The 25,890-nt window shown below is 33.4% G+C and overlaps 1 protein-coding gene and 1 long non-coding RNA gene across 2 annotated transcripts; both read right to left on the bottom strand.

The window, feature by feature from the left end:
• Positions 1–19,950: 19,950 nt before the first annotated feature.
• LOC125197137 (large ribosomal subunit protein uL3z-like) lies at positions 19,951–20,828 on the bottom strand. Its single transcript, XM_089057769.1, has 2 exons — positions 20,407–20,828; positions 19,951–20,209 (listed from the first exon to the last, which is right to left on the bottom strand). The coding sequence occupies exons 1-2, from the start codon at positions 20,805–20,807 to the stop codon at positions 19,951–19,953; spliced, it is 660 nt and encodes a 219-aa protein (XP_088913895.1). The 5' UTR covers positions 20,808–20,828.
• A 2,840-nt stretch (positions 20,829–23,668) lies between these two features.
• Positions 23,669–24,565, bottom strand: LOC125192526 (uncharacterized). Its single transcript, XR_007171419.2, has 3 exons — positions 24,429–24,565; positions 24,193–24,246; positions 23,669–24,006 (listed from the first exon to the last, which is right to left on the bottom strand). It is a non-coding gene; the product is annotated as an uncharacterized LOC125192526 (long non-coding RNA).
• Positions 24,566–25,890: the final 1,325 nt, after the last annotated feature.

The following is a 25,890-nucleotide window of genomic DNA, read 5'->3' as shown; positions in this document are numbered from 1 at the left end:
GTGGAATTAAATACTCTAGTCATATTTTTTTTGATTTCTAATTTTGAAATCTGCTAGTATTCAATGAACGGTCTATATTTTTATTTTTGAAATCTCCATTTACATCTTTTGGGATTAAATAATGTTCAGATTTGCAAAGATTACATCCTTTTTTTTATGGAGAAAGGATCTCATCCAACCATATTCATATAACTCGAGTTAGAGGGTGATTTGTTTGTTCAATAATGTTGATTTATACTATAAGATTAAGGCCTTCTTGATGAAAAATGGAAAGAAATGAAATGGAAATAGTAATGATTTCATTCTATTCCATTCCATTCTTTTACGAAAGAAATAGAATTGTTATTTATTGATTGATTTCATTTCTATGATCGGTAATTACAAATAACTTTGGAATGGAATGGAGTAAAACGTGAATAATTAATACTCTCTCTGAAAAGTATTACTACCTTCGTTTCATGTTACTCACATTTCTTTTTTAGATCGTAAATTTGGAATTGAATTTTTAGTGTATTTAAATTAGTGTTTTAAGTGTACTGAGAAACCACTTAATAAAGTAACACTTAATTAACTCTAATATATTAACTCTAATATATTAATTAAATGCTAATTCTTATTCTCTCCGTCCATGAATAGAAGTCTCGTTTTTCTATTTTGGTCCATCAGTGAATTGGAGTCCCGGTTCATTTTTTACAATAAATTGCAATAGGTCTCAAATTCCACTTACTCAATTTCACTCAAATTTCATTTAACCCATATACCACTAACATTTTTCCTTCACTTTTCTTAACAATTATTAAAACTCGTATTGGAAAGAAATGAGACTCCTATTCACGGATGGAGGGAGTACTTAAAATAAAAATAGTGTAAGTAGTTTGAGACGATGCGGAATAGAAAAGTGCAAGTAACATAGGACGGAGGGACTATAGTTTTGGTTGGATACATATTTTAATGCACAATTGGTAAAATAAGAAAGATGAAGAGAAAAAATAGTGGAAGTAGAGTAAATAGCTAGTGAAGTCTACATTATTAGTAGTGTAGTTGGATTTCCAGAATTAGAAAATTTATACTACTTCTTAAGAACATACTAAAAAGAAAATAGTTCATACTTTTTACCGATAGAATGAGTGTTTATTGTACAAAATGGAATAAAATGAAATACGTTGGAATTGGAAGATGGGATAACATATGTGGAATCGATTCGATAGTTAGGTAGGGGGTATTTAATATTTATAATTAATATTTTTATTTTTGGAATCATTATTAATCTATATACTATTAATATTAATATTCATATCATATTAAATGGAATACTAATATATTTTGGGAGGGGGTAGACCTAAATATAGAAATTAATATATTCAGTATGAATATTAATTATTTTGTTGATTCCATTCCATTCTCTCTCTCTTAAAAATACCAAAAATACAGAAGTTTTGGTAAAGTAATAGTATCAATTTTCATATAACTTGGTGTACAACGACATACAAAAAATATGGTATATGCCACATACACTATACGTACAATATTTGTGGTATATACCATAAAATATGTAATTATGAAAAAAACTATTGTGATATATAAATATAGGGATGTGATCAATTGCTAACTAATTATCAATCTAAAATTGAGACCAATTTTTAACTATTAGATTAGAAGATCTTGTGGTTGATATAATGACAAGTGTAATATATTTTAAATTTAAATAATTATTAATTAAATTAAAAGGGTATTAATGTCAAAAGTAATTATAACTAACTACTTTCTCTCTCCTCAAAATCATCTCAAATCTTTAAATTTACGTAACTCTCTCAATTTAAATTATTTTTTCGCAAAAAATATATCAAATTAAAGATAATTTAATAAGGATTCCAACGAGATCTCAATTGCATATGTTCCGACGATGTTCGGGTGATGAAATTTGATAAATTATATTTCAATTTTCGTACATGTTGATAAGCAACTTTTATCAACAAATGCAACAAAAAATCTCAATATATTGTAGGCAAAATTTCAATATTATGCATGTCCAATCTCAATAAAAATGTGTTGATATTTTCTTGTCCTTGTGTTGATATTCTAATGTCATATTGTTGATATTTGTAATACACAATGTTGATATAAAAAAACACTCACGAAAATTATCATATGATAACATAATGACGATATTACCCTTTTGTTGATATATTGTCTACTATTTATTGAGATTTGTGAGCTTTAATCTCATCCACTCATTTTAAAATCCAAGGATGGAGATTTAGTCTTGATTTTAAATTAGGGTGCTATACGCATTAGAATAGGACCCAATAAATATAATTATATATAAACATATCTAATGTACTTTTAAATAATAAAATCTAAATAATATTCCTAAAAATTAAAATATTCTATTTTCATTGATGCTGAAGTTCGGTAAACTGCAATAGTACCACATTTAAATTTCATTATAACATAATACAATTGAAGTACAATATCATATTAAAATTTACCATATAGAAAATTGTGATTAGGTATAGGTATGATTTTTCTCATATGAAATTTTCAATGAGATATACTATATGGTGGTTTCGATAACTATATCACTATTCAATTCCATCGTACCAAATAGGGCATGACCGTTAAAAAAAAAAAAAGAAAACGGTTGCATATTTTTTGCATTGTTTAAGGCAATTGTATTCTGTACTCATCTGTTTTAAGAATGTTTGAAGAGCCTCTCTCATAAATATCACATAAAAATTAAAATTTATCTAATAAAGATCGAGAATATATAGATTTAAAGATGATTTCTGTGATTATTAATGTTTGCCTTGACGATGATCAAGGGAATGGGGTAAAAATCTAAATATCTTAGTACTACTATTTATTAGATCATAGATATAAAAGTCCAGTATCCATGACCTAAGAAACTATTGGGCTTTCCCTTGGACCATGCTAGATCTGTTTATATTGAATTACAGGTTTTCTATCTTTTAAGCGGATTAAAGTTGCATAAAAAATTTCAGTTTGTGTCTAACAAAAATATTCTTACATAAAGTACATCAGCTTTTCGAAAATTTATGTTTGTGTCTAACAAAAATATTCTTATGCCCAAAGGATGATATGACAAGCCAAAATTCACCTGTGCTATATTTCATAGTATTTCAAAAAATATAACGTGAACATTGAAATATATATCTATCTATATATATATATATATATATATATATAGGTTTGTGTTAAAATGACAACCACCCTTAAAATGACAACGTGACAACGCTTATACAGCAATATTATAAACGCTACACAGCAATATCCAACACGTTAGACAACAATCTATAGATTGCTGTCTAACGTGTTGGATATTGCTGTTCAAGAAAAATTGCTGTTTAAAGGCCAGCAGATTGCTGCCCGTCTTTTTTGGGGGTTTTTTTTTTTTTTTTTCCACGTGGCAGTTTATTATTCGTCCACGTGTACAAATGATTGGCTAGGAATGGTGGTATGGTGTTATTTTAAGGGGTGGTGGCACCCTAACATGCCCCTATATATATAAACTGCCACGTGGAAAAAAAAAAAAAAAAACCCCCCAAAAAAGACGGGCAGCAATCTGCTGGCCTTTAAACAACAATTTTTCTTGAACAGCAATATCCAACACGTTAGACAACAATCTATAGATTGCTGTCTAACGTGTTGGATATTGCTGTATAAGCGTTGTCACGTTGTCATTTTAAGAGGAGTTGTCATTTTAACACAAACATATATATATATATATATATATATATATATATATATATATATATATATATATAGAGTAGTGATCAAGGTCTAACTAATTTTAAATGTATAACTAGAGACTAAATCTCAGCCACATATCTTATTACTCCAAATTAATCCTATAGCTTAAATAATCTTTCAGATTTTTCTCAAAATAAAAGCCCAAGGGCATTTTCGGAACTCATAAGATTAACGTGAATTGTGTGTAGCGATTTGTACAATCTGAACCAAATTCAGCTTATGATTTCTTCCATAGATTCAAAATTGTTCATCTTCCGTCCAGATTTCTTATTTGATCTTCCTAATCAAATCGCGTTTTTCCTGAATCATCCAGATTTCTGATTTGTTCATCGTGAATCGTCCAAATTTGTGAATTGATCAGTCATGATTTACGAATTTTCTCCATCACAATTCAACGATTCCTGATTTATTCATCTCGATTCATTCCTCATCGCGATTGGTCAGCCACGATTCAATACTGCAGCTTCTCCAGCGAGATTGATCAACGACATTTGAATTTCTGATCGCATGGATTCAATTCCGTAACCATCGTTGACAGATTATTCTGATTCAGATTCCCCTTCATCAGGAGAAGAAGAAGAAGAAGAAGAAGAAGAAGAAGAAGAAGAAGAAGAAGAAGAATCTAAAGGTAATTATCAATTATTATCAGTTAAAGTGATGAAGATGAAGTCTATGTGTTTGTTCTTATAGCATGATTAGTGTGTGTATGATGCGAAAAAAGATGTCAGAGTGAGGTATATATGCTTTAAATGGAAGTGTACGCGTTTTGTGAATTGCACAGCATAATTAGCTCTAAAACTACTTATATTACGTTGGAGTGAAGTATTTATCATTTATAGTGATGTAAATATTTCATAGAGTGAAGTATAACTTTGGTTTTTTATACACTAGTGATTTAATGTTTACACTGATGTGTATATTTCATATAGTGAAGTATATATAACAAACAATGAAGTATAACATTGCCTTTTTATACAAACAGTGATTTATTGTGAATATTTCATAAAGTGAAGTATATTGAGTATATAGTGAAGTATATTGAACATATAGTGAAGTATATTGAGTATATAATGAACTAGTATATGCTTATAATGAAATATATTTTGCATGCTTTATAGTGAAGTTTATATTACTTATAGTTAATTAAAGTTGCTTTATAGTGTACTTATATGAAGGTTTTAATATGTTGCTACTGTATGATATTTGCTCCTTTTACGGGTAAGGATAATCATGGTCACCATTTGACATTTGTTGTTGCCCTTCTGTCCCAGGTAAGAAGCATCTTCTTGCAGAAGGTGTTGTCCTGTCTTCCACACAAAAGAGAGCATTGATTGGGGAATTGCAAAAAGGGGAATGAGAAGGCAAAACATAGGCAGTGAGGATTTGGACATAACTAGTTCACTTTGTAGAGCACTTATGACTCATTTTTAGTACACTTTTGAGTGATTTTTATTTCAATTACATGTTTTGGTTCATTTATTGTGAACATATACTTGCAGTGAAATTGAAATACTATATAGTGTAGTAACTGTTGTGTATAGTGATGTAAAACTGCTCTATAGTGAAGCAAATATGCTATGCAGTGAAGTAAATTAATAGTCAACATAATATTGAATTTAATTGAAACGGATAAGCTTTATATTGTACTAAATGACACATATTATGAACTAGTTTCATACAAATGCTCATGAACGCTTGAAGTTTACAATCATTTTTCCACATTTATCTCCATGTTGTTGCTACATTCTTGATAATGCTTTGATGTTGTCGCCAAGTTATTCAATGACTCATGGTTTGTTTCCGACAATATTAATGAGCTGCAATACTTTGTTCTTAGCCTTTGGAGTATTCACTTGCTGCTTCTTTTAGGCAATACATTTTCAATCGTGTTCCTGCTCGCCATAGTAACAGTCATCATATACTTCACTCTAAGGTGCAATGCAGCTTCTTGAATCTATATATGGTGCAGTGTTACTGAAATCAATAGAAGAAAGATAACATTAGCAATGATTACTAAAATTTTCACCTTTGTTAAGAATACATTTGTATATAGAAGCACCATAGTATTTCATATACAAGTATTATTATACTAACAATCAGCTATACATACAATCATCATATCATAACAAGAATTCGAAGCCTTCATATTAGTAGCATTGTTATTTGTTTATTATTAATTCATGCATAGATCACAAACACTTCACTCTAACACTGGAATACTTCACTCTAACCATGTTTTACTTCATTGAATTGGAAAAACAAAGCACTACAAGCATAGATCACAGACACTTCACTCTAACACTGGAATACTTCACTCTAACCATGTTTTACTTCACTGAAATGGAAAAACAAAGCACTACAAGCATAGATCACAGACACTTCACTCTAACACTGGAATACTTCACTGTAACCATGTTTTACTTCACTGAAATGGAAAAACAAAGCACTACAAGCATAGATGATAGACACTTCACTCTAACACTGAAATACTTCACTCTAACCATTTTTTACTTCACTGAAATGGAAAAACAAAGCACTACAAGCATAGATCATAGACACTTCACTCTAACACTGGAATACTTCACTCTAACACTGTTTTACTTCACTGAAATGGAAAAACAAAGCACTACAAGCATAGATGATAGACACTTCACTCTAACACTGGAATACTTCACTCTAACATTGTTTTACTTCACTGAAATGGAAAAACAAAGCACTACATGAATAGATGACATACACTTCACTCTAACACTGGAATACTTCACTCTAAACATGTTTTACTTCACTGAATTGGAAAAACAAAGCACTACAAGAATAGATCACAGACACTTCACTCTAACACTGAAATACTTCACTCTAACCATGTTTTATTTCACTGAAATGGAAAAACAAAGCACTACAACCATAGATCACAGACACTTCACTCTAACACTGGAATACTTCACTCTAACACTGTTTTACTTCACTGAAATGGAAAAACAAAGCACTACAAGCATAGATCACAGACACTTCACTCTAACACTGGAATACTTCACTCTAACCATGTTTTACTTCACTGAAATGGAAAAACAAAGCACTACAAGCATAGATCACAGACACTTCACTCTAACACTGGAATACTTCACTCTAACCATGTTTTACTTCACTGAAATGGAAAAACAAAGCACTACAAGCATAGATGATAGACACTTCACTCTAACACTGAAATACTTCACTCTAACCATTTTTTACTTCACTGAAATGGAAAAACAAAGCACTACAAGCATAGATGACAGACACTTCACTCTAACACTGGAATACTTCACTGTAAGCATGTTTTACTTCACTGAATTGGAAAAACAAAGCACTACAAGCATAGATGACAGACACTTCACTTTAACACTGTTTTACTTCAAACCAATGAAAAAATAGAGCAGAATAAGCATAGATCACAAACACTTCACTCTAATAATGTAATACTTCACTAAATGAAAAACAGAGCAGGTAGTTGTTACTCACGATCAGAGTCTACGGTTGTTGTTTTTTTTTTTTTTTTTTTTTCTGTCGATCAAAACCTACAGAAAACATAGAAGTAGTTAACTGTAGTAATTAACTGTAAGCTAACGTCTGTTCTATTCAATTTGGATTCCATAATAAACTACTGCATATCTCACTTATTAAAAACTCTCGGCGTTTGAATTTGCAGAATTCTCAAAACTAAATCTAAATAAGAATGAGAAATCTAAATCAGAAACTAGTAGAACAACTTACATTTTGAAAAATCTTTCTCATTTCGATTCATTGTTCGACTATGGATGGAGGCGACAGCGATTGCAGCGACAATGGATGGAAGCGATGGCGACGATGGATGGAAGCGACAGCGACGGTGGATGGAAGCGACGGCGACGATGGATGGAGGCGACGGGAAGAGCAGTGATGGCGGGAGATGAATTCTGCAAATGAGAAATTAATTCAATTGTTAACCCTAATTTTATTAGTGAAATGTCCATTATACCCCCGCCTTGTATAGTGAAGTAAATCTGTGATAGAGTGAACTGATTTCTCCTTCAAATTCGAAAATCTCATGTGTTAAAACTAGCCCTTGATTTTCTTGATCTTGTGGCTGTGATTTGTTCTCTAGTTATATACTTAAGGGGTACTTTCCCCATATCACTACTCTATATATATATATATATATATATATAGATGTGATCATATCATAACCCCCAAATCATATAATAACTCTATAACGAAATCTGGACCACACATATTCGATAATCTTGTGGTTGAGATTCAAACTTAGATTTACTTCATAAAAAAGGCGCAGAGGGGTAAAAATATAATTTCTTCATTTAATTTCTGAATTTTACTCCAAACGCGCGATTCACTGTTTCATTCTGTTTGAACTCAATTCTCTCACCTTCATCTTCATCTTCACAATTAACAGATCGATTCTCTCATCTTCATCTTCCATATTTCTCGCCTATTTTATTTCAACATCTCCAGATTTTCTTCGATTTGTTCATTATTCCGTAGTCTCTAGATTTTGTTTCCATAATTGTGATCGGGAAGATGTTTTCAATTTTGCGTTCTTATTTTCATTGATTACCTCTTCAATTGCTGTGAAAATTTGCTTCGATGGAATCTGTAGCAAATAATGAAGGTAACAATCATTATCTATTATTTAACTTATTGATTGTGTTCATATTCATGTATTGAATTTGATTTTAGATTAATATTAGTTGTCGATTGGTTTATGTTTCTGATGTACTGAATTTCTTATTTGATTATATTATGTATTGTCGATTATGTGTTAAAATGATACGTTTGGCTTATAAATGTTAGGTTTACTGCATAACATGATAGTTTTGTCGGATAAAATGATATTATGATAAAATGATACTATGATAAAATGATACTTTTACTGATTTGTAGGTATGTACATTCCTGTTTGTGATGATGCTTTGAAGCCAATGATTGGTATGAAATTCAATACATTAGTAGAAGCAGATGGTTTCTATGAACATTATGCTCGTTCAGTTGGTTTTGGCATTCGTAAAATGGGTAACAAATCAGTTCAAGGTATTACTAAGTGGCAATATTTGGCTTGCAGCAGACAAGGCTCTAAGAATTTTATACCTGGTCATGCATCACAATCAACTGAAGTGTCTTTTAAGAAGCGTAGGTGTCGGTCATTTAGGTGTGAATGTCTTGCTAAACTCAATTTGAGATATTTTTCAGATGGCAAGAGCAGAGGATATGAGGTTTATCAATTTGTTGAGTATCATAATCACTTAATGGTTGCGGATGAGCATAAGCATTTTATGATGGCCAATCGCAATCTGGATCCTATCCATCGGAGGTTTATGGAGGATTGTGGCAGGTGTAATATTGGTCCCACTCTCACATTCAAACTTTTGAAGGAGATAATGGGTGGACCTGAAAATGTTGGATGTAATATTATTGATATTAGAAATGGTTATCGTGATATTATGTCCAATATTGATGGTTCAGATGCTCAAATGATTTTTGATTATATGCGTTCTCAAAAGAAATCATCTGATGCCTTCTATTATGAAATTGAGATAGGATCTCATGGAAAGTTAACTAGACTCTTCTGGGCTGATGCTATTTCAAGACGAAATTATCATATGTTTGGAGATGTAATTTCATTTTACTCAACAAACAACACTAACAGGTATATTACTTTTGTTGCTAATAGACATAAAATTATACTTTTTGTTGATTAAATTACTTTTATGTTATAAAATGATACTTGCAGCAGATAAAATGATAGTCATAGGTGATAAAATGATACTTCTGAATTATATAATGACAAAATGATACTTGCAGCAGATAAAATGATACTTTTGGCTGATAAAATGATAGTCATGGGCGATAAAATGATACTTCTGAATTATATAATGACAAAATGATACTTGCAGCAGATAAAATGATACTTCTTACTAATAAAATTATACTTTTGGCTGATAAAATGATAGTCATAGCTGATAAAATGATACCTTTGGCTGATAAAATGATACTCATAGCTGATAAAATGATACTTTTGGCTGATAAAATGATAGTCATAGCTGATAAACATAATTCATTTTTATGTTATATTCTGAAGGTATTGCATGATTTTTGCTCCATTCACTGGAAAAGATAACCATCCTAGACCAGTTACATTTGGAGCTGGCTTGTTATCAAGTGAAGGTAGAGAATCCTATTCTTGGTTGTTTGGCTGTTTTGTTCGATGCATGGGGGTAGCACCCAAATTGATTATCACTGATCAGGATTGGGGGATCAAACTTGTTGTTCAACAAGTACTTTTACAAACAAGGCACCGATGGTGTATGTGGCATATCATGGTTAAGGTGTCAGATAAGTTGCCCAAATCTTTACTTGGTAATGAAGATTTCTAAAAAGAGTTGAATGCATGTGTTTGGTCTGATTTGTTAGAGCCTGATGAGTTTGATATAATATGGAATGATATAATGGAACGGTATAGATTAGAAGACGTGAACTGGTTTGGATCAATGTTTGAAGATAGAGAATTCTGGGTTCCTGCTTATTTTCGAGATTTTCCCATGGGGTCGCTTCTTAGGACTACATCGATGTCTGAATCGGAGAATAGCTTTTTTAAAAACTACACAAAGCCACGTGCAAATCTTGTACAGTTCATCAATTTCTTTAATTATGCTGTGGGAGATCAAAGGAATGCCAATTCACGATTGAACTACTTGGATTACTCAACTGTTCCTGATTTGTCAACCCAATTGCCTATTGAGAAGCATGCATCTACAATCTACACTGATTCTATTTTCAAACATGTACAACAGGAAATAAGTATGGTATGTGAGATTGTTTCTATAACTACTGTTGAGGATAACATCAAGATGCATCAGGTCAAGGACCAATATGGTAGAACATGGGATGTTAAGTATGATTGTAAGCAAGACACATTCGACTGTAGTTGCAAGAAGTTTTCCAGAATTGGTTTGTTATGTTGTCATATATTTTGTTTGTTGAAGAACAAGTCTGCTAATCTCATTCCTGAGAAATATTTTGGTCGAAGGTGGTTGAAGAGCTCTTTACTAAAGGCAGCCCATGGTCTACCATCTGAGGAACAACAACCATTTGAACGTGTGTTCCATTTTTAACCTTATTTGTAAAAATTCTATTTTTCAGTCAGAGAAATGATAGTATTTACTGTAATAATGTTATCTTTTATCTTGCAGATTTGGATGAAAAGCAGGAAGTTAAGAAAAAGTTGTTCTCCAACTTTTATCGATTTGTCCAAAAGTCTGAGGGAAGTATGGATCATTTGTCTTTGTTAAGTGCTGGTCTTGATGATTTGGAAGAACATATATTTGGAAATTGTGCAGCACCTTCAGTCATTGAAAAGAAGAAGATGGTTGAGGATTTTTATGGAATGGCAGTACATGATGTAATTGATGTACATCCTCTAGACGTTGTTAGTACCAAAGGATCAGCTAGTGGCAGAGTAGCAAAGAGGGAGAGTGCAATAAGGAAAGCTAATAAGCCTCTACGATGGTGTGGTAAATGTCATGAGCTGGGTCGTCATGATTCAAGAAATTGTGGTAGAGTCAATGAGAAGACAGATTGAAGCCATTTGATATAGTTTAGGTATTTTTGGTGTATAAAATGACATTTTTGTTTAATAAAATGATACTTTGGGCTTATAAAATGACATTTTGGCTGATAACATGATACTTTAACCTGAAAAAATGATACCCGCAGCAAATAAAATGACAATAACCTTATGAAATGATGTATAAGCTGGAAAAAATGACATATAAGCTGATAAAATGATACTCTCAACGGATAAAATGATATTTTAATCTGACAAAATGATATATAAGCTGATAAAATGATACTTGGAGCAGATAAAATGATAAAATGATACTTCTGACTGATAAAATGATACTTCTGAATTATATAATGACAAAATGATACTTGCAGTAGATAAAATGATATTTTGGGCTTATAAAATGACATTTTGGCTGATAACATCATTCTTTTGTTTATAAACTGATAAAATGATACTTTAACCTGAAAAAATGATACTTGGAGCAGATAAAATGATAAAATGATACTTCTGACTGATAAAATGATACTTCTGACTGATAAAATGACAAAATCATACTTGCAGCAGATAAAATGATAATTTTGGGTGATTATATTCGAAACCACTATTACAAAACGCTATTATCAAGTCATACAAGTTAGTATACAGGGGGTTTAAATTCTCTAATCATCTTTTCAACATCAATTTCTCCTTTTTTGCTGCCATTCTCAAACTTCTTTTTTGTCATTGTAAGTGTCTCAAAAGCCTTCTTGTTAGTATCTCCAATAAGCAATGTTTCAGTATATCTGGCACAGAGTTTTATGAAAGACTCTATTCCCTTCTTCGTTAAACCCGAATTCCAGTTACGAACAGGACCACCCATGTAAGTCTCCAAATGGCGCATCACATAAATTCCACAGTCAACTTTATTTGTATCGTTCTGCCATGGCATATTCATGTATCTGGTTTTTGACAGTTTGACAGTTCTTCCCATTGATGGATTGACTCAATTTCCAAGATAAGTTCGGAAGAAATTTCTCTATTCAAATAACACAAAACATACATGAGGTTGATTAAAAATTATATTATGTTCCATACTGAATTATATTCCATGCATTTTAACTAATAAATATTGAATGCATTTAACTAAACATACCAGAGTACTTGGTGCATCTTCATATTTCTTCTCAAGTAAATCTTCACTAACCAGAGAATTGTCAATCACATCCATCATTTGCATTTTGAGATTGAAGCAGATGATATAATAATGTTCGTACGCTCAGATCGGAAAGAAAAGAATATCTAATTTTCAAAACATTATATATAAATGTCATTTTCAAAAATATAGGTATGTTGTTCTGTAAGGGATGTGATCATATCATAACCCATATTTATGGTGATAACCTAATAACCCTCATTTTATGGAAGAAAAGTATCATTTTATAGAACAGAATATCATTTTATGGACGAAAAATATCATTTTATCATGTATAAATATCATTTTTAGTAAAAATGATACTTTTGACCCATAAAATGATAGGGTTATTAGCTTATCACATAAATATGGGTTATCATTATAACGCACCCTTGTTCTGTAATGTATATCTAATTATTACTTACCAGGTCATAATTTTCCCATTTGAAATTTTCAATCTTTGACACAAATTCATTCAAGTTTGAGCAAAATCTTTCTCGACTCTCTGCTTCAGTCCAACCAGATCTCCTTGCAGTAATGTTGTAAATCTATCATGTTTACATTTTTGTAAATATATTTTAACTTTTAATGTAATACTATTATTTATTTACTCGTTTACTGTACCGTAGGTGTGGTGTTGATGAAAAGACGACTCGGTGATGCCTTTGATTTGAATTTTTCATTGTAGTTAAGGAACACAACCCATGCATCTATGATGTTGATCCTGACGTATGTACGTGGAGCAAGGCTGTGGAAGTCAATCTTGAACATTGTGATCTTGTCGTTCTCATAAACTACCTCATAACTGATTTCAAATTCATATTTAATGTTAGTTAAAAGAACTGAATAAGAATATAATTATGTAATTCAAAACTTACTGTTCACTTTCTTCATCTGTCATCAACCAGTACATTATTTCTCTCTCTTCTTTATTCAGCTTTCCTTTCAGATGTACTGCTCTGACGTTGTAGGGAGAGCACATTGCTTCAACAATTTTCTTTGTTGTTCTGACCACTTTCTCCTTTTCGACTGGAGGCTCTTGAGAAACCATCTTCTTCCCTTTTTCCTTATTCAAATTTTCTTCTCTCTGTTTTAAAACTTCATCATCTCTGTGGATATCCTCCATGACAGTGGATATTATGGTATCAACTCTGTCATGCTTTCATTTAAAAAAAATATAAATTGTTATTGACAGAAGGGATACTATTTTACCCACATGAACTATCACATTATCAGCCAAAAATCTAAAACTATCATTATGAAACAAAAGTATCATTTTATTCACAGAACCTATCATTTTATTCCCCGAAACTATCATTTTATCATTTTATCATGTTATCCGCTTAAACTATCATTTTATGATGCAAAAGTATCAGTTTTCAAATAAAACAGAACCACCAAAAAACATTATCAAACCTATATCATTTTAACCATATAATCAATCATTTTATGTACTTAAACTATCATTTTTAAAAGTTACCTCATATTCTTCATTCTGAACTTCTTTCTCTGAAACTTTTTCCTTTTCTTTTCCAGCTGCCATTTCCTTTTCGCTTTCATTCTGTTTCTCTTGCTCGTTTTCCACCTCATCATCTTTTTCCTTCTCCATATCCTTTTCCCGATTAAATTCTTGATTCTCATTAGGACTGTCGTCACATTCAGGTATCAGAGTGAAGGTAGGGAACTCATTCCTATTTTTCAGTATATATGTTCTCTCAGCAGCTTTAGTTAACTCAATCATGATATCAATCCACTCAGGATCATCAGTTTCATCATTGTTTATAGCCTGTGTCATTGTATCCTGACTTTCTATAACATGCTGCACACCTTCCTCTCTCAATCCCATTGCATTTCTCGTTGTATCACAGATTATCTTAAAGCTATTGAGATTCCTGAGTTTATCCGGCGCTGCTTCAAGGACATCAACCATCTTCAACATTGAGGCTTTAACATCCTTTGCAGCTCCCTTCCATTCATTTATGAAATTCTCCCATTCACTGGTTGTCCCCACTTCATCATGATCATTTGTCTTCAAAACTTCTACATCTTGAGAGTCATCTTCTTTGTCATCTTCATCATTTTCTTCATGTGGCTGCTTTTTATATCGGTCATACTTATGACCCAGACCAAATGTTGAATTCTCCATTTCTGCTCTTTGTCTTTCTTTCAACAGTTCGGCAGTCCATCCTTTCACCGTTGGATAACATCTTGACACCATTTTTTTTCCAAAGACAATCCTGTCCACGTAACAAGCCTACATTAAACAAAAACTAAATATTAGTTTATCTGTAAATAGATTCATAGACAATGGAAAACAAATATATTTTTACCACTACAAAGATAACTGGCACGGTAAATATCTTTGCTGTGTTTTTTTTCCACCTCTTTTGTGTTTCATGCAATCTAGATATGACATAGCTACACCAATTGTATTGTTTGATATTCTCAACATCAGCTATGTAATCTAAAATTTTTGGCCTCAAATTTCCATCAGCAGGAGTGTTAATCAAGGCATACTCCATGAGAACCATAAAAGTCCATTTAAACAACTCACCACCTTCTTTGTCTCTCTCCATCTGCTCTACAACATACTTTGGCACCATTTTTCTCTCTCCATCTAGCAATTTCAGTTTTGATGTGGGTATTTTTCTGAAATTTGCTTTTATTGATAGGTAAAGATCCAATCGGGAACCCAAGAGTTATGTGAACATCTTCATCATCTAAAAAAAGTGATTCCCCACTGTTCAACTCAATTGATGAACTTTTACGGTTAAAGTTGTAGATCAGATAATACGCCAGTGCTCTTGGGAAACTTCTTATATTGAAGTTTAGGAGTGCGCCAAACTCAATCTCTCGAACAGCTCTTCTTTGATTCTCGTTTAGAGATTCAAGCATGTCAACGAAAAAGTCAGTATTCCTTCTTCCTGCCAAAGTTGCTGTCTTAATGACTGTACTATCTTCAACAACTTTTTTCTTGCCCTTCTTTGAAGCTGTCTTACCATCAGTTGCATCATCATTCTTTCTTTTCTTCTTATTTCTTATATGTTCTACTTCTTTTGCTAATGTTCTATGCTCATCATCATCATTATCACAAATGTTCTTTCCTAATAAACAAAAGATTTCAGTGTGTTAAACAGTTTATGTCATTATATAAAGTCAAAGTATCATTTTATCCCATGAAACTATCATTTTATCAAGGGCAATTATCATTTTATCTTCTGAAACTATCATTTTCTAAATTTCAATGAGTTCAAAAAAGCAGAGAGGGCATAACTTGTCACTTAAGTAGAACAAAACACTATTCACAAAGTATCATTTTATCATTTTCAGAAACTATCATTTTATGCACCCAAAGTATCATTTTATCAAGCAAAAGCACAATTTCTACATTTAAACAGATCATGCAAACACATAGCAACACACACACAGCAAAACACACATAAAGAAAGCAAAACACACACAAAAACACAGAAAAACACACACCAACAGAATACACAGCAAAATGTAAATCTAAATATATAGATTGTTCTCAATATTGTTATGCATGAACGATATTGTATAAATATAAGAAATATCTACACTAAAAAACGAATCTAAAAAAAATCGAGAAAATCTCCAGCAAAATGATAAATCGAGTAAAATCAAAAGTGAAATAAGTAATAAACTTCATCCAAACTTTCTTCGATGATGCTTGAGCGTTTTCCTTCGACATATTCCAGAATCGGATGATTTTTCCTTCGATTCGAAGGCTTTGAAACGCGATTCAGAGGGTTTGTTTGTGAGAGAAATTGAATGCAGGGTTTGAGTGTGAGAGAAATTGAATGGAGCGTTTGAGTCAAGTTTCCTTCTTTCCCACCAAATTTTAGAACGAAATGACAATTTTGCCCTTAATATATCCGAAAATGATATTTTTATTTGATAAAATGATAGTTTTGTTAGATTAAATCTAGACCACATATTTTAAAAATGTGTGGTGGAGATTTAGTTATAGGGTTATCACACAAATTGGGGTTATCATTATAATGCACCCCTATATATATATATATATATATATATATATATATATATATATATAGGATTGTGATCAATTGAGATTATTTAGGCTAATTGAGAAATGAGATGCAATATCAGCCACTCATTTTTATTAAATGAGTGGTCCAGATTTTGCCACACAATAAATATTTTTAGATTAATTTAATATGAAAGGGCATAATGGTAATTCACATCCATCTCTCCTTTTCTCAAAATTCATTTTTTTCCAAATCGCTACCACCAATCGCCCTCCATCTTCATCTTCATCCCTCCAATTTCGCCGACGACAATGGCGATTGCCGCCGCCATATCGCTGCTGCTGATCGCCGTCAAACACTGCTCTCGTTCACCAGCCTCGTCTTCATCTCTCAGTTTCTCCTTTTCGTCAATTCATGAAAATATAATCTTCGCTTCTTCTCCGCCTATCTGTACGCAATCGGCCGCTTCTTCACCTGCTCTGGCCTGACCGATTCTTCCGACGATGAAACCGAGGCTGGCTCCTTCTCCGCCGCAACGTCTCCTTCACCACCGCCTGCAGGTACGACAAATCGTCGATCCGCGCTTCCTCGAATCCGTTTCCTTCTCCGACGACGCGGCGGAGCTCGTCCTTCGCCACTGGGTGGCGGAGGAGCTCCACCATCGCCCACTCGATCGTGCTGTTGTCATCTCCGATCTAGCGAGGAATAACTCTTGTGGTAAATTGAATCTCAAATCGATGAATTAGGAGTTTAATTAATTGTTTAATTCAATCAATTACCATGATGATAATGTGGTGTTGATGATCTTCATGATTAGAAGCAACTTAATCCTTCTAACTATATCTCAATTTCATCAGCAACAGTTGTTCTCAATTTCAGACTTGTCTCACTGATTTTGAGTGTTCAAGGTATCCTATGTTTTCAATTGAATACTTCTATAGTAAAGAGAGGTTTTGTTTCTGCATAAATTTCCTAGATCTGAGGCTTCTTTATTCGTTTGGATATACCAGTTGTTGTTGCTTTGATCTTTCTGCAAATTTCTTTTTTGTTTATTAATTTTTGTTTGGCTGAATTGAATTTTTTATGTAGTTGTTCAGATTTCGAGAAATCTTGTTGCGTTTGCCTATGGGTGAAGGTTCAATTCGTAGGAGAAATAGGAGTACACTTCATATTCGGTTCAATTCGAATCATCCCAACGCTGCTGGTGGTGGAGCTGCAGCGGCATCAGGTGCCACATTTGCACGGTGGGAGATGATTCGCAGGCTTTGATTTGGGACCTCTTGTCGATGGGGCGGCCGGTGGAGGACGGATTGGTCCCGATTGTGGCGTACACTGCCGAGGCAGAGATTGAGCAGCTGCAGTGGTCGTCTTCGCAGCCAGATTGGGTGGTGATTGCGTTTTCGAACAAGCTACAGATTCTGAGGGTATGGGTAGAGTAGATGATGATTCTGTTTGTGAATTAGTGGTGCTTTACTGACCATTGTTGGTAGCCAAACAAGGTTTATTTTTTTACAGTTTTGTTTAGTCTTTCAACTCTAATTGCAGTTTCTTGATTGCACGCCAATAGAAGTCGTCGTCGGTGAAAGCTGTTGACATTTTGCTATAAATTATTGACATTTGATATTCAGGCTAGTGTTATATGAATTATAAGTGTTATTTAGTTGTTGACATTTTAATAAGAGTTGTTGACATTTGATATTCTGCCTATTGATATGTGAATTATAAGTGTTATTTTTTAGTTGTTGACATTGTAATACGAGATGTTGATATTTGATATTCTGGCTATTGATATGTGAATTATAAGTGTTATTTTTTAGTTGTTAACATTTAATATTCTGGCTATTGATATGTGAATTATAAGTGCTATTTGTTAGTTGTTGACATTTTAATAGAGTTGTTGACATTTGATATTCTGGCTATTGATATGTAATTATAAGTGTTATTTTTTAGTTGTTGATATTTTAATACGAGCTGTTGACATTTGATATTCTGACTATTGATATGTTATAAGTGTTATTTGTTAGTTGTTGACATTTTAATAAAGTTGTTGACATTTGATATTCTGACTATTGATATGAAATTATAAGTGTTAGTTTTTAGTTGTTGACATTTTAATACGAGCTGTTGACATTTGATATTCTGGCTATTTATAACTGTTATTTTTTAGTTGTTGACATTTTAATACAAGCGGTTGATATTTTATATTCTGGCTATTTATAAGTGTTATATTTTAGTTGTTGACATTTTAATACGAGCTGTTGACATTTGATATTCTCGGTATTAAAATGTGGATTATAAGTGTTATTTTTTAGTTGTTGATATTTTAATACGAGTTGTTGACATTTAATATTCTCGGTATTGATATGTAAATTATAAGTTTTATTTTTTAGTTGTTGACATTTTAATACGAGTTGTTGACATTTGATATTCTCCGTATTAAAATGTGAATTATAAGTGTTATTTTAATACAAGTCATGTCAACTACACTTTCAAACTATGTCAACTATACGTACAACTCATGTCAACTACACGTACAAGCCATGTCAACAACAATTATAAGTCATGTCAACTACATATACAAGCCATGTCAACTACACGTACAAGCCATATCATGTCAACTGCACATATAAGTCATGTCAACTACAGTACATATCGTCTCAACTCCACATACAAGTCATGTCAACTATGGTATATAATATGTCAGCTAGACGTACAAGTCATATCAACTACACGTACAAGCCATATCAACTACACGCACAAGCCATGTCAACAATTATAAGTCATGTCGACTGCACTTTCAAGCCATGTCAACTACACGTACAAGCCATGTCAACAACAATTATAAGCCATGTCAACTACACTTTCAAACCATGTCAACTACACGTACAAGCCATGTCAACTACACGTACAAGCCATATCGTATCAACTGCACATACAAGTCATGTCAACTGCACATACAAGCCATTAGCTTCTCCAGTGAATCTGCAACCCTACCATGGACTCTCAACCCTATTCATAACCCCTTCCTCCACCCACAAACACAACAGCAGGGGCTTTTGACTATTTTGTAATAATTTGATATTTGAAAATTTTGTATTCTTATGTAAAGTTGATATGATTCAATGACATTTGCTTCCAGCCTAACTTGACTCATTCCTGCTGCCTTATTTCTTTATGTCATGTGCCACAACATGCAAAGTTGAAAAATCTACGAGACAATTGGGTTAAAAAAACAATTGGAAAGAATGAAAAATCAATCAGAAGATTACAACTCAATACAACAATGTAACTCCCACAAATTATCACGAAAAACAAGTTGAGAAAAAACTAAGCTGTCCAAGACTAGTGCAAAAATGAGCCGACCATTAGATGCCAAATAATGTAATTACTTTTCAGTAAATAATTTATGCCTTGACCCGACCATAATACTTCAGCTTCTCCTCAGTGGTCTGGAAACATCCATGTCCAAACTTGGATGAGGTATCCACAAACTTCAGCTTAATCTCCTCGAGGGCAACACGAGATGTCTGTTTGAGGAGAGATTGACGAAGAGTTACAACACTTTTCTTAGGACCCACACACCCGCATTTGATCATCAAGTAATCATCCTTTACTTCACCATAGTGAGGGAATCCACCTATTGGTGTAATATCTTTCTCAGTCCTGCAATCAATCAACATACAAGTCATTAGATAAATGAGAAAAACATAGTATTTCCATACATTAGATTGTACTTGGATCTGTTCATTCATAAACTAACAAATCGTTATTTGTTTAAACTGATATGATCAATTTCAATGGAAAGAATTGACAGATGGAAGTATATATAATGCAAATTGCAAAGATGCTAGTGTTGGAACCTGTCAAACTCAGTAGAGGATGTGTGTTCTTCTTTCCCAACCTTGCCAAGCTTATAGATCTTCTTGTTCAGTTCAGTTCGATGTTGGTATCCATTATGTCCAGCCCTAGCAACAGTGAAGGAAACTCTAGCAGGATGCCATGCACCAATACAGACGACCTTACGAAGTCCCCTGTGGGTCTTGCCAGGAAGCCGGGTGACTCCCCAACGTGTAACCACACCTTCATACCCTTTACCCTTTGTGACACCAATAATGTCAATCATCTCATCCATCTGGAAAACAGCATCAATGGGGACCTGTTTCTCAAAGAAACCATATGCAAAATCAACCTTTTGTGCTATAGTCCCACCATTCACTTGTATCTCCATCATGTGTGCCTTCTTTTGCTTCAATCCCTTCATTTTTCTTATATGTACAATAGCAATAGAAAACTTTAAACTTATAGTCAAATTTGATGAAAAAAATAATTAGTGATAAAATTTCAAATAAAGGAAATTAGTTTATACCTTAGTGTGAGCCAGGACACGAATGACGCAAGAATATTACTTCAATTTCTCCAGCTGTGCCTGGGTGTCTTTCTTCCCCTCGTTAGTCTCCAGCTTCTTCGAGTATTTGGAAAATGCCTTCTTCTTTGACTTGCACCAATTCTAGTAGAACCTTCTCTTTACCTCCTCACTCAAGTGCTGAGCCCAAACTGTATTTAGGCAGCGAAGACCACGAGGAGTCTTCACATACCCAACGACACCAACAATTACCATAGGTGGTGTTTCAATCATGGTGACAGCTTCACATGTCTCCTTCTTGTGAAGTTCTGCAATAAATATTTCAATACAGAATATTCACATTTCGTGCTTTCAATAAAACTTTAGCCTAGTTCAACACAAAATCGCTGTAATATAATAGAACATGTCTACCACTGGAATGACAAACAAATTAGAAGTCAGTAGGAATGCACATCAATTCAAATATCAACAGATTTGCAGTTATGTGAACAAGAAATTATCATGATAGCAACAGAGAGTATACATGATATCAATAAACATAGAATGTCAGCAAATCTGCATTTATGTCAACAGAGTATAATTCACCAACAAAGTACAAAAAAGTCATGATAATGAAAATCAAACCAAAATACCTTCAACATTCATCGACGTCGACTCTGAATAAGATGAAGAATCCATCAGATAACACCTTAGGCTTTGATTGTGAAGCGTACTCGAACCTAAAAATGAAAAAGCAAAAAAAAAAAAAAAAACTGATTAGGAACAAATTTGACTGGGCATCAACAAATAAAGCATAAAAACAGAATCGAAGTCGATAAAATCAACCTAAAAACTTCAGATTCAACCAAACTCCATCGAATTAGTCGTCTGTTGTTAAAAAATTCTTCAATTTTCGGATGAACGACGATTTTGAATGCCGATTTTGAAAATTCATCAACCTGAAGAAGTCGCTTCAACCACCGCCTATTTGGAATGTCGATTCTCTTCGATCGTTGCTTCAGCCGATTGTCTTCGATTTTGCTTTTCTATCGTCATTGCACAAAACTGTTCAATTTTGCTCTTCGATTTTGAAGGTCTACGAATTGAAATTTGAAGATCAGCAGATTTTCAGCGAGATTTGCAGGTCTTCGATTTTGAAGGTCTTCGATTTTATGAAGATTTGTATGAAGATTTGCAGGTTTTTAGCGATAGTTTTAGAGAAGATTTTAGAAAATGGTTTGAAATATAATTTTATGTTTTCTGCCTTTTATTAATGAGATTACAATTATACGCCCTTGTTGACATAATGTGTTATCTGTTGACATTACATGAATCTTATGGATTAGTGGCCCATATTGCATCTCATTTCTCAATTAAGGTAAATAATCTCAACCTAACAAGACCATATATATATATATATCTAGGGGTGCGTTAGGCTCCTTTGCACCCTAAGTGTCCTATTTCCTTCTTAATCTCAACCCTTGGATCCTTGAATTGGATGGTTGTGATCAATGCATTATTAGTGTATAATGTTGCATTATTAGCCGCTGTGCATTATTAGAATGAAAATGTGCATTATTAGTCTATAATGTTGCATTATTAGCCGCTGTGCATTATTAGAATGAAAATGTGCATTATTAAATGACACGTGGCATTAATCTGACCGTCAGATGACAAAATCGTGGGGCTAGGATTAAGAAGGAAAAAGGACAAAAGATATGAAAAGTATTTGAATACATCCCTATATATATATATATATATATATATATATATATATATATATAGAGGTGCACTAGGGTGCCACCATAGATAGGATAACACCATACCACCAATATAGTGCGTTAGATCTCGTTTATGGACGCCTAGGATTAAGTTTCGTGAAAAAACACGGGTTTGCAGTGTACAGTATTAGATATTGCAGTCTACTGATATTGCAGTTGTGGTAAACTGCAATATTGCTGCGGTAAGACTGCAATATTTAATGAACAACACTGCAATCTGGTAACGTAAAATTAGAAATTTCCTATTTTACCCCTCCGTGTTTTTACACGTGGCAGGATGACAAGCACACGATTTTCAGATCCAATGGCCTAAAATGGTGGTATGGTGTTAAAATAAAGAGGGTTGTCATCTTAATACATCCCTATATATATATATATATACTTTTAAAATTATCATTAAGAGCATGCTTAACCGTCATCTTCACTATTTATGAATCCTGCCTCACTTTTATTTATACTAGTATCACGCCTATGCTATGCACAAATTAATACTCCCTCCGTCCCGGAGTATTAGACTCACTTCTTTTGGGGACATGATTTAAGGAATTGATATTTAAATAGTTAAATTGGAGAGAGTAAAGTATGAGAGAGGGAAAAAGTAGAGGAAAGAAGAGAGAAAAAAGTAGGTGGAGAATAAAATAAGATAGATGGTTTTTGCTAAAAAAGGAAACGAGTCTAATATGTTGGGACATCCCAAAAAGGAAAATTGGTCTAATACCTTGGGACGGAGGGAGTATATTTTTTAATACAAATTAAATAAAATTAGAATTAATATTAACAATGAACAATATGAGCAACGATTTTAGTTATATGAGAATAAAAAATCTATATAAATCAACATTGAAGCATAATAAATTTGGAAAAAATCACATAATATAATGTATAAACATTAAATAATGGAATAGGAAGATAAATTTCTATCACAATAAAGAATTTAAACAATCGATAATTATTCATCATTTTTAAAATTTCTTTATACACTACATTAACTTTAAAATTAAAATCAACTCTTCAACAGAACTCATAGGTAAAATAAGTCGTTTGTCATTTTAAAGCCGTCCGCCTCACCTAAAACTACAATAAAATAAAAAAACAATAATATGTATTAAATGATCATCCGTAGATCAAAGCATAAGATGTGATACACTAACTGAGCATTTAACCAAGATTGTCGGGATGCTGCTACATTTGGTGCTGGTCGGAGCCGGCCTAGAATGGCGGCCAGTATGTGGCAGCGTCGCCGCCGGAGTACATCGGTGATACAAACTGATTTGGTGATTGTGTGGAATCTGGAAAACTCATTCTGCTTCGTTTGGTGATCTCAGTAGCATCCAATTCTGAAGAGAGAATTTTTTTAATCAAGATTCGATTTTTTTTTCTTATTGGAACCAATCAAGTCCAAATGAAAACGAAAATCATAAGAATTAAAATTTAAAACCAATACTAACATAATAGAATGAAGAGATTATTGACATGCAAATGCCTGTTCAATGGAAGGAAAGAGTCGTGAATGGGAGAAGCACCGTGAGAAATTGATGGTCCAAACTTGAGCACAATACGCCAATAGTGCATCATTGCTGCAATTTAATGTTCAAGATTAAACTCTGGAAGCATAATCAAAGCATGGACACTTTTTTATCTTTTCACGTTCGAAAATCAATAATTCCAACATCTCCCTGACCAAATATACAAAATTAATGTGTGTGTTGGTGTGAGTGGGAAAATAAAAAGATGGAAAGGAGAAGGAGGGATCTCACACATAAACCAGTTTTGATCATGAAAAGCTTCATTGAACCTCCAACCATCGCTGACCCATCAGCTCTCTTCAAGTACCAATCTCAGAAGAGGAAGATATCAGAGGCCATAGCTGCAAAATGGGCCGATCCTATAAGATCTCCGTTCCTTTTATCAAACACTTGTTTTCTAAGTTTTCTTAATTGATAAATATAAATAAATTACTATAGATAATAACCACCCATTAACTCCCTATTAACTTTAAATAACTCCCCACTAACTTCAATTAACTCTCCACTAACTTCAAATAATATCCATTAACCGTATAATTTTATTTAAATAATAATATCAATTTTAAAAGGATATTTCCCTAAATACCCCCAAAACTCCCGTTTTATATATTGTATAGATTTTATTCACTACTCTTAACTAAGGTATGACACTCACAATCATGCTCTTCCCCAAGAGCATGCTCCTCACTATTCATGATCCTACTATTCTATTATTCAATTTTAATACTATACTTACTAAATATATTTTCTTAATAATTATGCATCATTAAAAAACTCGAAATACCATTACAAATTCTTAAAAAATTAAAAATTACATAATTGAAATCCTAAAAATTTAAAATTACATCCTAAAAAATTAAAAATTACATAATTTAAATTCTAAAAATTAAAATTTTAATATTTCGGGTTTGGATAGATGAAAACTATTCCTCCAGCGGCGGTGGCAGGCGACGTGTACCCAATTTCACTTAGAGGGCTTCAATCATCTGACCATGCGCAACTTGTTGTTTTGGATTCATCCGGGACGTGTCATCTTGGAGAGCAGTTTGTAAGTACCCAAATAACATGTCCACGTTAGGAGGGATAGGTTGGGGTGAAGGTATGGAGGCCGGTTGGGCTTGGCTATGTGGGTGACGGCGGCTAGCCTTTGCCTCCTTCGTCCCTTGCAAACTATGTCGCGAACCGCTCGGACCGGCCTTGGAACTATCCAAGTGAGCTCCGGCAAGCTAGCTTGCCACCTTGTCCTCGCCGAAATCGGATTGCGACCTCGACCGTTTTCCGGTGGAGCCCGAGGAGGACCGGGTGTCCCCCGACCACTTAGGCAACTGACGAATCATCTTCCACGTCATGATATGCTTGAATGGTTTGTGCATCATCATTTGGTAAGCTAACATGGCCCCGGTCATTATGTCAGCTTCACTCGTGCTGCTGCCGGCCATCCTCATTTCCTCGAGATTAAATCACTAAAACTTTTGGATTTCATTGCTTGCCTTTCCAAACACATTGCGCAACATGTTTGCATTGCGCTCTCTAGTTCAATCCGACCGTTTTGGATTGGTGCCGATGATCGAATCTTCTGACATCGAAACATAGGCCTCGAACAATTTCTCCATCTCCGTCGTGGTTTACGGAGTGCTGACATTGAAGTCCTCATGATGCAAGGTGGGGGTGCTGCCATCCGGAAGTTGGGACAAC

The sequence above is a fragment of the Salvia hispanica genome, chromosome 4 (assembly GCF_029641045.1).
Source record: "Salvia hispanica isolate PSC_SH4W2 chromosome 4, Shi_PSC_v1, whole genome shotgun sequence".
NCBI classification, from domain to species: domain Eukaryota; kingdom Viridiplantae; phylum Streptophyta; class Magnoliopsida; order Lamiales; family Lamiaceae; genus Salvia; species Salvia hispanica.
Note: the sequence above shows the minus strand (reverse complement) of the source record. Positions and strands in the feature narration are given on the sequence as shown.

What these genes read in the sequence shown, in the direction of transcription:
- LOC125197137 (XM_089057769.1), bottom strand. Translation starts at nt 20,807, where the DNA reads ATGAAGGGATTGAAGCAAAAGAAGGCACACATGATGGAGATACAAGTG. An exon ending in TCCTCTACTGAGTTTGACAG is followed by an intron (nt 20,210 to 20,406) that starts GTTCCAACACTA and finishes GATTGATTGCAG; the next exon opens with GACTGAGAAAGATATTACAC.